The 15,567-nt window shown below is 44.6% G+C and overlaps 1 protein-coding gene across 4 annotated transcripts in view; it reads left to right on the forward strand.

Annotated features, from left to right (window-relative positions):
* Positions 1-15,567, forward strand: part of CDK5RAP2 (CDK5 regulatory subunit associated protein 2) — a 173,887-nt gene that overhangs the window by 36,977 nt on the left and 121,343 nt on the right. For all 4 annotated transcript variants that reach the window (XM_073225524.1, XM_037022238.2, XM_037022236.2 and 1 more), the window contains 5 exons: positions 2,943-3,105; positions 4,226-4,279; positions 5,108-5,227; positions 7,901-7,993; positions 14,823-15,041. In XM_073225524.1, coding sequence (XP_073081625.1) covers positions 2,943-3,105; positions 4,226-4,279; positions 5,108-5,227; positions 7,901-7,993; positions 14,823-15,041 — 649 coding nt within the window. The remainder of the gene's footprint in view (positions 1-2,942; positions 3,106-4,225; positions 4,280-5,107; positions 5,228-7,900; positions 7,994-14,822; positions 15,042-15,567) is intronic.

Below are 15,567 nucleotides of genomic sequence, written 5' to 3' on the forward strand. Positions count from 1 at the left end.
TTGTTCCTTTTTCTTGGTTGCTCACTGTCCTCTGATTGATGGGCCCACCATGTTGTTAGGTTCTTGTACTCAGTTGCCCTCACTCCCAACTGCTGTTTGCTTTAATTTCTGTCTTTGTACCACCTTTTGAGATTTGAGTCTGTTGCTTGTTTTCAGTATGGGTTAGCAAATCAGTGGAGCAAATGTTTTAGAATTATCTATAAAAAAGGAGTAAGTAGACCCACAGAGAGCCCATTGTCTCCATTTATTAGGTACCTTTGCTCTAGCATTTGGAAGAACTAGCATTTATTGGGTGCACTGAGATCTTTTCTTAACTTTGATCTGGAAAACTGAAGTTTTGGAAATAATCTCAGGATGAGTCAGGAAACTGAGTTCTCTGTGAGGAGGAGCCTAGTGCTGGATGAATGAGTGCTCTTGTTGGTTACGTGGCCAGGGGGAGAACCCTCTCTGGACATGGGTCTTTTTTGCTGAGCCTCCTCTTCATAGTACCAGCCTTCCTGGGCACCGTCGTCAGAGTGGTGGAGTCTGGGGCCTCTACATTGTGAGAAATGAGAGAGTCCGGAATCCTTTTCTGTATGAATCAGCTACGCATTCCCTTGTATCTCTCCCAACTGATGATGGTGAAGCCCTTAGAGGCTGATTGGCTTGTCTTTCCTGGGGGTACTGCAGGTTAAACTAGAAATAGGGGGGGTCCAGCGAATAAACTAGAATGTGTGGGGTAACCAGCAGAGAAGAAAAAACGGAATTCCTGTCTGTGTGCAGGGGAAGAAGGGAGAGAGCTGGGGGTAGGATGAGAAGAGGTCTGGGAGGAGTTGATTGGGAAGCGAGGGTCCCAACAGAGGCTGTGCAGTTACATTATTGGTTCTGATGGGTCATTATGCCTTTTTTTCAACAAATATTTCCTGAGCATCCTCTCCTCAATAAGTGGTGATTAGAATATAGGAGTGAGTGGTACAGAAATTGTTAGAATTTAAGCCCATCGTCATCATCTAGTTTGGTGGAAGGAATGGAAGCAGGAATAGTGAGAAGGGCTAGAAGGAGTAAATGCTGGGTTAACGTAACACTTTTTTCTACTCACTTTAGAATGATTAGGAAAGGCTTCCTGGAGGAGGTACTAGGATAAGGAGGAATTACTTGGAGGAAGAAAGGGTGTTCCAGGCATTGGGAACCATATATGAAAGGGCCATAAAACCTTTGATGGGCCCTGTGTGCCAGCCTGGCCAGTCCCCACAGGCCCACCTCATGCCTTGCATCCCTACTGGAATTTGCTTTAAGATAACTAAAACAAATCAATTTGCTTGATGTAAAACGATGACACACAACACAACCCAGTGACTTTTTACCTCTGATGGATTATGTTATGATTTCAGAGTTGAACCCCTAGAGGGCAGCCTTACTCCTTTTTCTCAGTTTGAGGGGCACCGCTCTGGTGCTGCCTGGTACCCTCTGTCCCAACTGTCTTTGTCCATTCAGGGCGCTATAACACAATACCACAGACTAGGTAGCTCACAAACGATAGAAATCTATTTCTTATAGTTCTGGAGGTTGAAAGTCTGAGGTCAGGGTGCCTACATGGTCGGGCGAGGGTCCTCTTCCAGGCTTCTCGTTGAGTCCCCACATCTGGAAGGGGTGAAGGATCTTTCTGGAGCCTTGTTTGTAAGGCACCCCACCTACATGACTTCATCTCCTCCTAATCCCGCACCTTTGGGGGTTAGAATTTCGATACCTGAATTGTGGGGGAACACAGATACTCAGAGCATAGCACCAGTGCATTGCTAGCTGCTTGAACTACTTTTAACTCACTCCTCACTTCACTGGGGACTTAGGGAAGCACTTTCTGACTCCAAGCCTGTGTTCTTTCTGCTTTACTTAGTTGCTTTCTAGGCTTAGTTACCGAAAGTCTCTTCTGAGGGTTCTCTGACAAAATGCTGGTTGTTGGATGTACAAAAAGTAATAATTATGGCAACTGTTGTGTGTTGAGTTCTGCCATGTGCCTGGAGCTGTGTCAGGCTGTTTTACGTAGCTAATCTCTAATCCACATGAGCAGGTTATCCCTATTTTATAGCTGAGGAAATGCAGGCTCAGAGAGATTACAAAACTTGGTCAGGGCACAGGTGATATGGGGGGACTTCGGTGGTCCCGAGGAAGGTGCTCAGCTCTACCTGAGGGGGACACTAGGGTGTGGGTGGCAGAGCTTCCTCGATGGAGGTGAGGCCGAGCTAACTCTGGCTGGGTGATGGGTGTTCATTAGGTGGAGGTGGGAGTGGAGTTGTGAAGGGCATTCTGGGTAGTAGAGGGAATAGTGTGAGCCAGGGTCTGGAGGCTTATACCAGCCTGGCTTCTGGAGAGACTGGAGGTGAGGTTCTGAGTGGCGATGGAGTGGTGGCAGCTTCCTGTGAGAGGGGAGACTGCAGCTCGCAGCAGGGCCTCTGACCTGGGCCCCGAAAGCCAGGGCCTTGACTGCACTGCTCAGGAGTTTGGCCTTTCTCTCGAAAATCAGTGTGTTTTATACTTTGCTCTGAGAAACCTTGGGGAGATGTTCTGTTTTTTTCAGACTGGAAATAGTTTTCCTTTATTGGCCAAGTTTGTTTTGGCTTCCGTGCCAGATTTCTTTTGGAGAGAGGACTTGGCCAAAAAATTTAGTAGTCTGTCCGCTGCTGTGGGTAGCAGGGGCCATTGAAAGTCTGAGCAGGGTGTGCCTTGATTAGGCCATAGTCTGGGAGCTCAGAGGTTGGCTCGACTGGGCCAGGCTGGAGGCGCGGGGACAGTTGATGTCACATGCGTTCTGGCCCTTAATCCCTACCCTGCAGAATGATTCCGTTCCTGTCCAGTCATTGCACATGTCTACTCTGAGGATGTCTGGGCCCATTTCCTACCTCCTCCTGCTCCACTGAGCTAAGAGAACAGCTTAGAATTAATATTTAAATTTTGTTCTCTTTCAGACTGATTGAGGAGTTGAAGCTGTCTTTGAAGAGCAAAGAAGCTTTAATTCAGTGCCTTAAAGAGGAGAAATCTCAGATGGCATCTCCTGATGAGAATGTGTCGTCTGGAGAGCTCCGAGGACTTTCTGCTGCTCTGAGGGGAGAAAAGGAGAGAGAAACTGAGGTGAGGCGGGACGTGAAGGGGGGACTTAATGAGCAGACCAGAGTCCCCTGTGGGAAAAAGAATGCCCATTCAGTCCCCACGGTCACACACAGGCTGCTTCCAAATATTAGCTCCTGGTCAGTTGAGGAATTAGCAGAAACCTCCTTTTTTAGTGGCCCTGGCATTGTTTTTCCATCCAGCCCTGTGTTCATATGGAGTTGGTTACAAAAGCAGTCCTCCATACCTGCTTGCCTGTGTTCTACCACGTGTCAATTTGTTGCCTGAGGACTTTATTTTCATCCTTTGTGTTTTCTTAGGATAAAAGTGTGGTGCATACCCATTTTGCCTTTGTGGTTAGAGGCGGGCTTGGGGCCGACTTTGGTCTGAAACTTCAGAGTCGGTGCAGGAAGGGAACTAACTCGTACTGGGCGTGGCAGCCCGTCGTGCCACCACACTCAGTCCTCCTGGCCACTTAGCGAGGGAGAGAGCACAGTCCCCTCGCTGAATTTAGAAACAGGCTCAGAGGAGTTGTTATATTTTCCCAGGCTCCAAGAGGTGGGTTACTAGTATCAGACCCCAAGGCCTCCCGGACTCCTCCCCTGCCCTAGGTGGCCTACCTGGCAAGCTGTTTGGAAGAGGGTGGGCAGGACCTGGAGGTGCAGGTAGGCCTAGTTAAGATCTTCCAATTCTTGTTGGGCCGAGGGTGGCTGCTGCATGTGGTACACTTACGTTACAGGTGCTGGGCACTCATGACACGCCTGGGTGCCTTTATGGAGCAGGGTGTCTCTGTCCCCACCACAGCAGTGGGTCGTTAGCCTCCCCGGTTAGTTTGCGGCTGTGATCAGCCCTCACCTCCTGCCCCTACTTTTAGCCCCTCACTCCCCAGGCCCTGTCCTTGAGTAGGCCTTTTCCGCTGGGCAGCAGCTCCTTGGTTACTCTCGGTGGGCCTGGGGATCAGCTAACATGGTTGCTTGCTGTACATTTTTCTTCACTTGGGCCAGACTTGGGGTAAGACAGATAGGAATGGACACTTGTCTTCATGAGTTCCACGGCAGTGGGGGAAGTAAGTAAATGAGGTGCTCCTTCTAATTGCTCTGGGGAAGCTGTTGGATTCTGGGTACCAATTGATGCCTTTTCTTAGGCTGCACAAATGGAGCACCAGAAGGAGAGAAACCACTTTGAAGAAAGGATCCAGGTGTGTTGATCAAATTCTTATTACAGATTTATCTTTGCCTTTTGCTTTATTCTGAGTGCAATACGTAATTCTGTGTGATGGTTGCTGCCATTCATTGACTGCTACTGTGTGCCAATCGAGCTTTAGATACTTGAGAGAAGGTTTCTCAGTCTGCAGTAACTCTTTGAAGTAGGCATTCCCATTGTGCAGGTGGGGTACGTGAGGCTCAAGAGAGGTGAGGTTGCCTACCCAGGGTCACGTGGCTTGGAAGAGGGCAGAGCAGGGACTCTGACCATTCCTCCAGGGCTCCCAGTCACAGCAGCCAGCATGGGTGTAGCGCCTGCCAGCCTAAAGGTTCTTCCACGGCCGTCATCTCACTCCATCTGCACGACAGCCGAGGAGGTTGGCAGCAGTGATTATCCTTAGAAATGGACTCAGACTGTAAACGCGTATGTTCCGTCTCCATCAAACCAAATTCTCTGCTAGCTTTGGTACCATTAGGGAGGAAATTAATGATTGCTATTCCCCCCAAATAACCTGGTATGGTTTCAAAGACTCTGATGTGACTGTGTTCAGATCCCAGAAGGCACTGGAGTCCTTCCCATAGGAATAGCTGTCACCGTCTTAAGTGATCTGGTTCCCTTCCCTCCACCCAGCCCTGTCGCCATGAGCGGTAACGCAGTAACTTGGAGCTGATGCCGCTGCGTTCAGCTCTACTTGGAAACATTAATCACAGGTTGACAGGAGGAAGATAGAATAACTGCATTTGTGTTGCCCTTACAGAGATATTTACAGTGCATTTTGGATGGAATGCATCAACTTAGTGAATCTTTTTCTAATTTAATTTAGGCACTTCAGGAGGACCTGAGAGAGAAGGAGAGAGAAATTGCTACAGAGAAGAAAAATAGTTTAAAGAGGGATAAAGCCATTCAGGGCTTAACCATGGCATTAAAGTCAAAGGAAAAAGAGGTATGTCTGATATACCTGAAGTGAGGCTTTTCTGTGTTAGAGTCTGTGACTGGCCCATTCTACCCTGAATTTTTAGCATTAGGTGAAAGTTTGTAAGAGAGCCTAGAGGAGTATAGAAAGTGGGGAGAGAGGGCCCTTGTCCACTGGAAACTCATGTGGAGTGTCTGACCTAGCTGTCCAACAAAAAGAGAATGTGAGTTATATATGTAATTTTGGGTATTCTAGTAGCCACATTAAAACAAGTAAGAAGAAACAAGTGAAATTAGTAATATACATATTCCAAATATTATTATTTCACCCTATAATCAATAAGACAATAGTAATAATAGGGTATTTAACGTTTTAAAAAATCCAAACGTTGTCTTTGAAGTCCAGGTGTGCCTAAAGCGCATCTCAATTCAGGCTAAGCACATTTCAAATGCCCAGTAGCCACAGGTGGCTGCCATGCTGGCCGATACTAGTCTTTGGAAAGTCAACAGAAGACAGACAAAAGGGGTTTTGGGGGCAAGGCCATGACCGAGCCTGTTACATAGCTCCCGGGGTTGTTGCCTTTGGGATCCGAGGTGGTGGCAGACAGTACCACCCGCTGCTTTCTTGTCATGAGCATAATAATTTTTTTTTAAATTTAAAATTTTTTTTGAATTTTGGTATCATTAATCTACAATTATATGAGGAGCATTATGTTTACTAGGCTCCCCCCTTCACCAAGTCCCCCCCACATACCCCTTCACAGTCACTGTCCATCAGCGTGGTAAGTTGCTATAAAATCACTACTTGTCTTCTCTGTGTTGCACAGCCCTCCCCGTGCCCCCCCCCCACTATACATGGTAATTGTAATGCCCCCCCCTTTTTTTCCCCGCCCTTGTCATGGGCATAGTAATTTGTGTGTCTCGGTACCTGTGCTGCTAGGTAGGCAGTTACCCAGCTCTGCTGCCAAGTCTGGCGGGCAAGAGGGACAGAGTGAAGGCGTGGTGACTGCGGGGTGGGCTGGGCTGTGGACGTGGAGGGAAGGGGACCAAGTTCAGATTGGGTGTGCATGTGGGGAGTGGGGAGTATCCTTCTTGGAGAAGGTCTCTGAGCTGAATCTTAAAGGGTGAGTTAGGAGTTAGTTGGGAAGGGAGGCGAGACCAGGAGGCCTTTTCACGCAGAAGGTAGAGCACCGGTCAAGGCACTAAGTCAGGAAAGAGCTCAGTGTGTCTCTGTGGAACCAAAAGCAGTTTGAGGTGGTCAGGGCGTCAGACGCAGAACTTAGGTGAGGCGAGAGAAGAAGCTGGAGACAGTGCATGGGGCCAGCTGGTGGTGGCGCACTCACAGCTTGAGCTGCCGTGGGGCACTGCCGCTCAAGGCCGTGCAGCAGGAGGGGTGTGATCGCATTTGTGTTTTAGTGAGGTCTTTGGCTACATTTGGAGAGTGAATTGTAGGAGGCAGAGAATGGAAGCAGGGAGGGCAGTAGCCAAGAAAAACTGAATTAGAGCAGTAGTCACACCAAGTAGGAATGGAGGGGTGGGGCTTATTACAGGAATAAAATTAGAAATAATTAAAAGTTAAAAGCAAATCTGGGGAAGTTTGATGTTTAGATACAGGATTTGAGGGATGGAACAATCGAGGACGGACTTCATGTATCTGGATGGATGGCCAGGGTGGGGTGGTACCACCAACTCAGTTTAGAGCTTAGGAAATGGAGTATGATGGCACGTTGGGGGTGGTGATGGAGGTGATGAGTCTCTTTAGCAAGGACTGCCTTTGAGGAGCTCATGGACGTCAAGGTGAGGTGTCCAGGAGGCAGGTAGATAATGTAGGTCTGAAGCATGGAGAGAGCTCAGGCTTGAAGATGCAGGTCTGGGAGTTGCCTCCTATACAGAAGTGAGATAAAACTAAGAGTTGGTCTTATCTAAGGAGAGAGTAGATGGGAAAGAAAAAGGCTGAGGATGGGATTACAGAGGACATCAGAATTTCAGGCACAGGAAGAGGAATGCATAACAGACAGAAGGAATGGCTGTGGAAGTGAGAGCTAACCAGGAACCTGCGGAGTTGAGAAGCCAAAGGAGGGCAAGAGCTTCTGAAATCACCAATGTCAGATGCAGCAGAGATTTGGTTCATAGTAGTTGCAGTTATAGTTTGTGTCATGTTGGGAGTTCAGGGCCAAGCTGAAGGTGGAGACCTTCCGAATGTTGTGGCACCGGTGGCAGAGCAGTTCTGGTTGCTGGCAGAGTCCAGCTGTGGCCCCGGCAGTTTGTGGCTGACCTGGGGTATAGGAGAAGGTCCCTGGGGATGAGGCATTCTGGGAATAGCCAGGCCAGGTTGTTGGGTGGGTCGCCTGTCTGTACAGCAATAATGGTAACCCTTGTGTGAGCCAGGCGACTTTAGCAGCAGTGCACATAATGCACATCACCCCATTTAACCCAACAGTGCTGTGGCTGGGTGAGGGCGGTGTCCTTATTCCGTAGTTGTGGGAATTGAGTCTCAGAGAGAGTACCTACCTTGCCTGAAGTCATGCATCCAGTTAACAGCCAAACTAGAAATCCCACTTCTCTGACTATGGGTCATTCCTGACTACAAAGCCCTTGATTATAAGACCTTGCACCTCAGCAGGAAAACCCCCAAAACATTTGGGCTGTGCACAGAGAAGAGAGTTCACTTGCATATTTGGCTGTTACTCTTATGTTTACCCAGGTTGAAGAACTTAACTGTGAAATAGAAGAGCTCAGTGCTGCCTTGGTTAAAGCCAGAGAGGCCCCCCTGACAGCACAGACCCAGACAGTCCAGGTAAGTGCTCACAGTGAAGCGGCTCTCTCCTTGGGCCTTGCCGCCTGGTGAGGCCAGGGCTTTGCATCTGAAAGGAACCAAGGAAAACTCTGGTCTTTAGTCAGAGAATTAGCTCAGTCTAAGTAGAGGAAACTCTCAGCCTTGGGGGCTTCGCCAGCCCCTCCTTAGTGTTTGAGGGTAATGGTGATGACAGCCACCGCCCATTAGGAGGGCCAAGTTTACTCTGTGCCAGTGGTAGAGTATGAGATGTGTGGAGTATCTCATTTAGTCCTCACGGCCCTGTGGGGAAGGTAATTTACCATTTTCCTCGTGTTTGTGGGTTTTGGAGCTCAGCGAGGGTATGCAGCTGTTTGCTGTCACTGAGCTTGAAAAGTGGCAGGGTCAGGATTTAAGTGGAGTACAGCTGACCCTTGAACAACACGGGCTGGGACGATGACTCCCTGTGTAGTTGGAAATCTGCGTGTAACTTAGGACTCCCCAAATACTGAACTACTAATAGCCAGCCTCCCATGGCCAGGAAGCCTTACCAGTAACAGATTTGAGTAACATACATCTTATATGTTGTAGGTATTACATACTGTGTTCTTACAGTAAAGTAAGCTAGAGAAAAGGAAATGTTTTTTCAAATTGTCATGACCCTCCCAAGTATTTTCCAATGTATTTATTGAAAAAAGTCTGCGTGAAAGTGGACCCACACAGTTCAAACCCATGTAGTTCAAGGGTCAACTGTAATTGCTAATTGTAACAGCCGGCATTTACTGAACACATACTGTGTGTCAAGCTAAGTGTTCTCCATGGATTAACTCACCGAATCTGTGTGGCAGATCAGGAAGCAGGCACTGTTCCTATTCTTGTCTGCTGCTGAAGGAATCCAGCGTCAGAGATTCAAGCAACTTGCACAGGGTCACCGAAATGGTGAGAGCTAGGATTTGACCCCAGAGCCAGTCTCACTCCCAGGCCTGTGCTTTTTTTTACCTATCACCCCACACCTCAACCCGGCTCCCTGCCAGGATTGTTCCAGGCCTTGATGATGTGATCTGTTCTTTCTCTTTTTCCCCCCAGTGTTGTACTCCAAGGACTCCTGCAGGTCATCCCCTTGATCTTCCCTCTTTCTTGCTAATTTCAGTTCTGCATTGTTTATTATTTTAACATTTTCTTCCCATGTTTCTGGTTTTCCTATTCAGTAATGCATCAATAAAGTTCTAGTATCTGAATAAATCCGTATGCTGTGGCTCTCCTCTCCAGCCCCCTCCTCCCATGTTGTTTTGGTTATAAAGTTGACATTAGACATTAAATCTAATTTAAGACTGTTGGATCCCTAAGATTCATATCCTGTGCCTTATCTTTTGCAGAGATTTGGTTCACAGTAAGAATAATTGAAGTAATTTGGTTTAAATCATCGTGCACTGGAAGCACAAATCTCTGTGTTTGGAATCTCAGACTTGCCCTCCCCCACCTTCTGACAGTGCTTGATTAAATGGAGCTCAGCTTGCACTTCACACTGAGTACTTTTTTTCCCTTGCTTAGAAAATAACAAGCTTTAAAAGCTGAATTCTTAGGAAAACTGTCCATATTTCCTATTGCTTGAGGAAAAAGATGTATGTTAGCCATCGACAAGCAGGGAGACCAGACATCCTTATGAACATTGTGACATTTTACTTGTTACGTGGGACTTGAAGGAAAGAAAGTAGTCTTACACATTTAAATGATACCCAGATGTATTATGTCTATTTATTAATTTCATAGCCCTCAGTACTAGTTGAAAGACTTTCAGAATGATTTTTAAGGTCTTGTCATTTATATTACTGGCCCGGTTTCTTGTCTTGAAACGTACAGAGATGAGGAACTGTCGGGACTCCTCGGGTTCTGCACGCCTGCCTGGCTGTTCCAAGAGTGCTCATTGAGTCCTCACCCCTGGAGGTTGCCTGTTGGCTGGTTTGACCTGAACTTGCTGGGACTTGAACTCAAGTCTGTCTCCAAAGCCTTGTGTTCTTTTCACTACTCTGACTGTGTGTGTAAATGTACCTTGTATACTTAGATCGGCTATTTCATTATGAAGTATGCATAGTTTGACTGTGGCATAGACACTTGAAATTGCATTTTCTTTCACATACTGGGACTTTCTTTGGGATGTCATGTTATTGAACTGATTGCAGCATGAATACAATAGTCAAAGCTCACAGGGCTGACATTAAGCCTGGCACAGAAGCAATAGCAAGTGATATTCTAATTCTTGGAGCTGTTGCCACAGGGCAGAGATGTGCATTCTAATCCCAGGTGTGACTCTGTGAAGATTACAGTGTGGACCGGCTGGTGCTACCTACATACCCATTTAAAAAATGTATTTTCAATTGGAAATACAGATTTCTCCTGCTCTCCAAAAGTAGAGTGTTCTTATGAAACCCTTTGTGAGCTGAAACGGCGTGAAGTGAAGAAGCAATTACCACTAATCTATATGGAAAAATTTTTGAGCATTTCGAGACCCAGAAAATAACCTCTCTTAGGTTTTCTGATACCTTAGGACACATCTTGTTAATGGATGCACAAAATAAATGGAGATAAGGCACAGATGCTCCCAGACACAGCAGAAAGCTGTGGTGGCTGGATGCTGAGATGTGTGTGTGGTTCCCAGGCAAGGAGATCCGCGGTGCTGGTCTCGCTGCTCCGGGCGCACTCTGCCTCTCAGCCACGTGCCGCAGAACAAGTGCTGCTTTCTCTTTTTACCTCTTTAAAAAAAATTAAGTGTAGTTGACATACAATATTATTAGTTTCAGATGTACAACATAGTGATTCGACATTAACATTATGAAGTGATCACAATGATAAATCTCGTGACCATCTGTCACCGTGCAAAGTTGTTACAATATTGTCAACTATATTCCCTGTGCTGCACATGACATCCCCATGACTGACTGACTTCATGACTGGAAGTTTGTACCTTTAATCCCCTTACCCTATTTTGTCCATCCTTCCAACCCCCACCTCCCACCCCCAGCAACCACCACAGTGTTCTCTGACTCTAACTTTCTGTTTCTTTTTTTGTTTGTTTGTTTTTGTGAAAGGCAAATCCTCTTGGGATTTCTTTCAGCTAGTGAAAACAGGTACTCATTTCGGTCTTCCGTAAAGGCGAGGTGGTGGAACTTGAGTTTTAGAAGAGCAAGAGGCAGCTGTGGCATGACTGTTCCTCCCTGCCCAGCTAGAAAAGTGAAATTGTACATTGCAGGAAATTTTTAATATGCTTAAAAATGTGGGAAGCGGTTGGTAGAAGTCACTGGTAAACTCATACATCTGAAGGTGTTCTCTTCTAACAACTTGACTCTGTCTATGCATATTTATTCATATATACATATACCCTTCAAAAAATTAAATAGGATTGTTATATGTATTTTGTTGTATAATCTTTTTTTCTCCTCATGTTCTTGCCATGACAGTATATATGGATCTACCTAATCATTTAAAAAAATTTTTACTTTGAGATAATGGTAGAAACATGTGCAGCAAATTTCTGTATACTCTTTTTTTACCTAGTTCTCCCAAAGGTAGCATCTTTCATAACTATAGTACAATATCACAACCGAGACATTGGCATTGGTACAATCCATTGACCTTAATTCAGATTTTAACAGTTTGACATGCACTCGTTTGTGTGTGTGTTTATCCCCATGCTTTTTAAACAATCTTCTTAAGCAGATGCATATGTAGTCCTTGTCCGTATGTACCATATTATTTTTTTACTGGAAAGAACATGGGCCAGGATGTGGATTTGAATCTTGACTCTGCTTTTCACTGACTGTGTAGCCTTGGGTAAGCTTATTGAGCTCTCTTGCCTGCTTGTACATCACAAAATCTGGGTAATCACACTCGTGTCACAAAATCCTCGAAGGATCAAACAGTGTATCTGGGCACAGGCAGTAACCCGGTAAGTTCTGTTAACTCATCCTTAAGTTAGGTAGCATAATCTTCTGCATAAAAATACGGTAGTTACTTTTGTCTGTTTTTCAAATGGCGTCATGGGTTTTAGTTTGAGGAAAGTCCATTTTCTGTCCTGATTGGGAATGAAAGATAATGGAATAAGTGATGGAAAAGAGGAACTAGGTTTATTTTCCTGCACCTGCTGAAAGGGTACTTTATGCATCATATTTAAGCTTCAGGACAACCCTGTGAAATAGAGATCATGACTTGCACAGATGAGGAAATTGAACTTCAGAGAAATTAACTCCTCCCAGGCCACATAGTTAGAACTGGTCTTTGAACTCTGGGCTGTCCAGCTCTCTCTTTATAACTATGCATGTTTCTGCACCATGGGGGAGAATCATTTGTTTAATATTCTATTTGGCCTTTAGTGTCTGACCATGTCTGGTTGTGCCAAATGTTTGGCCACCTGTTTTTAAGCACCTAAGTGATGAACTAGAACTCAAAAAGTAGTGTGTCACAGAGAAAAAGGAAAAAAGTTTTTCAAAGGGCCATTTAAGGGAAACTGAACTTGGAAAACATTTCTGTGAAGTGAGTAGAATGTATGAATTTGAATTCTTTGAGCTTGGATTTTTAAAGAGACTTCTTTATTTGCATGATAATCCCACAGAACTTTCATCATTTTATAGTAACTATTATTTTAATAGTAATCATTGCTATCCCCTGTTTAACAAGTTTCCAACTGGAGTTCTAACTGTGTTTAACTTTACCCCCTTAAATTCATTCTTCTTGTTTTAATTCTTACTGGGTTACTGATGCTAATTGGAATCTCCATGGGAAGGGGTGAGGCAGTATAGTGCTTTGGAGAGAACATAGGCTGGGTGGCATTTGAATCCCAGATTTAATCACTTAAGGTCTGATGACAGGCTAGTCATTTAGCAGTTCTGAGCCATAGTTACTTAATTAGACAAGGATGGTGATGTGTACTTTGTAGGGTTGGTATGAGAAGCAGGAATGTGATGAGAGTATAAGTGCTTAGCTTAGCTCCTCATGTATAATCAATGCCTAATAAGGGGTAAATATGAAAATTGTCCAAGATGAGTATTTTCCCAATCATCGTTTACCTTTTATCTTTTGAGTTTATTTAAATAAGCATTGTCCCAGGTAACTTTAAAAATTTTTTTTGGCTTTGTGACCTAGGTTTCCCACTGTAATTTTAATGGAAAATAAAACAGAGGCTTACATAAAGCATACTTTGTAATATGAATGGCACTTACCCTCAGTCTCTGTTTCTGTGTCCTCAGTAGCAACTGGGGAGACATGGGACCGGATGGGTGGGCAGCGTAGGGCCCAGGAACAGCAGAGCTCCTCTGCCCCCGGGTAAACTGTGCTCGTGACCCACCTCTCCTGAGCAGCTAAGACTTAACTAGTGATAGTGGCTGAGGAGGATTTCCTAGAGAGGCCAAGGAGCCCGAGGCCCGTCCCTTTTATTCCACAGCCTGAGTTGTGACCTTGACATCTCAAGTATCACTTGCTTTTGAATTTTGAATCTTGAGATTTAGTCTAATACAAAGAACAGATTTTTTTAAAAAGTTTATTTTCTCCTGATTATATAAGTATTATAGATGCTTCAATTTTTTTTCAGAAGACCCGAAGGAAAAAAAGAAAACAGGAAATCACCAAACACCCCTAACATTCTGATGTTCCTCATTCTAGGTTTTCCCTGCTATGCATAGATTTTATGTTTTAGATCATTTGCAAGTTGGTATTCTATTTTTTCATATAACATTGTGACTTAGAAATATTCCCTTGTTGTCAAGTCTTTGTAAAATAGAGGTTTAAGATTTCACTGTGTGGCGTTATCATACCTTACCCACCCATTTCTCATATTCTTGCATATTTAGGTTGTTTCTTATTTTTTACTGTTAAAGAAATTCTCTGATGAATGACTTTGTTTATAGGCCTCCCCCCCCCCCCCACCTATTTAGGATTCTTCACCTGAGATTGAATCCTAGGAATGGAATTATTGAGGCTGTGAACATGATTATACTATACACACACAATTGATATATACGTAATCTGTCCATTGAGAGTTCTATCAGTTTAGATTCCTGCCTGCCTATTTCCTGGGTTCCGGATGCTTGGTCACTTCCACAAGTTCATTATTAATTGTGCCATTTCATAAATGGTTGCCTGCACTGGATATTCCTATTAAAACATCTTACTCGTTAAGTGACAGCTCGTCTTAACTTCCTCCTCTTGATTAACAGTGAGCTACAATGTTTTTTAAGATGCTTGGTAATCACATGTATCTTCTCTAGTAAATTGTATTAATGAAATAGAGATGTTTCTTGACACATTAAGCCTTCGGACTGCTGAATTTATTTATAGCCTCTCGAAGTGGCCTTTGGGCTGTTGTGCTGACTTCTTTTTCTCTAGATAACTCTGGGTTTGCACTCTTCTAACTTAGATGAACATTGCCAGTGCTTGAATCCTTCTGTGCTTTTTGGGTAAAGCATTTCATTCTGTACCTCTTAAAAATTATTAGTTAAAAAAAAACCATTGTGGAAATGAAACATGCTCACTAACCTTAGAGCATTTGAAAATACAGAGGAGTGAAGGAAAGCAACTCTTCTCCTTCCCAAGTAAAGATAGTTCCTGTTAAACATTCTGCGCTTTTCTATCTAGTCTTTTAAGAAAAACTTGCTTTACACAATTGTACCCTTTTCCCCCTTAACATCCGTATTTACATAAACATTACCCTGTGTTATTTCAGAATCTTCATATTATTTGTACTTTGGGTCCTGAAAGGTGTTAATGTTCATCTTTTCCTTGCTCTCAAGGTTAAAAAAGGAGCAGATTCTCGGTCTGTTAAATGAGCTGTAAAACTGCTCACCCCACCTCCCTCCTCTTGTAGGGGTCTGAAGATTACGAGGCTGCTGTGGTGGCAAAGGCAGCCCATTTGGCAGAGCTGCACTCAGAAAACCTCACCAAGGGTACGGAGAACCGCAGACTGCGGAGGAACTTGAAGAAGGTCACCCAGGAGCTGAGTGACTTGCAGCAGAAGCAGGAGAGGCTAGAGAAGGACTTGGAAGAAGCCCATCGAGAGAAGAGCAAGGGAGACCGCACCATCCAGGTGAGGGCCGCTGTCCTGTCGGGTAGCGGGCGCTGTCGCTGGGCTGGGCTTTTGGGCTGTTGCTGGGTTTAGGGAGACACTCATTGCAGAAAACCTAGAAAAAATCTGAAAAATACAAAGATGAAAACATTTCACTCATCATCTCATTGCGTAGAAACTCGCACTGTCTCTCAGCCACATACACTGTTGGTCTCAAGCTGAAAATGCATTTTTGTATCCTGCCTTTTTTATTCAATGTGCTCTGTTTGGAGTGGTGCCATGTTATGAGTGTTCTTCAAAAACATGTTTTTTTGGTGCCAGTATAATATTTCATCACTTGGATGTGCTACAATTAACTCATTCCGTATAGAGCTTCTAGGTCATTACACTTTTCTGCCTTATAACCATGCTGCAGCAAACAACTTTGTACATAAATTCTTACCCACTCATTATTTCCTGATAGAGGTACGATCGGTGGGTCAAAGAGTATGAATTTTTTTAAGACTGTTTTCTAGACACACTCAAATTGTTCATGGATGATTATGCC

The sequence above is a fragment of the Manis javanica genome, chromosome 2, assembly GCF_040802235.1.
Source record: "Manis javanica isolate MJ-LG chromosome 2, MJ_LKY, whole genome shotgun sequence".
Taxonomy (NCBI): Eukaryota; Metazoa; Chordata; class Mammalia; order Pholidota; family Manidae; genus Manis; species Manis javanica.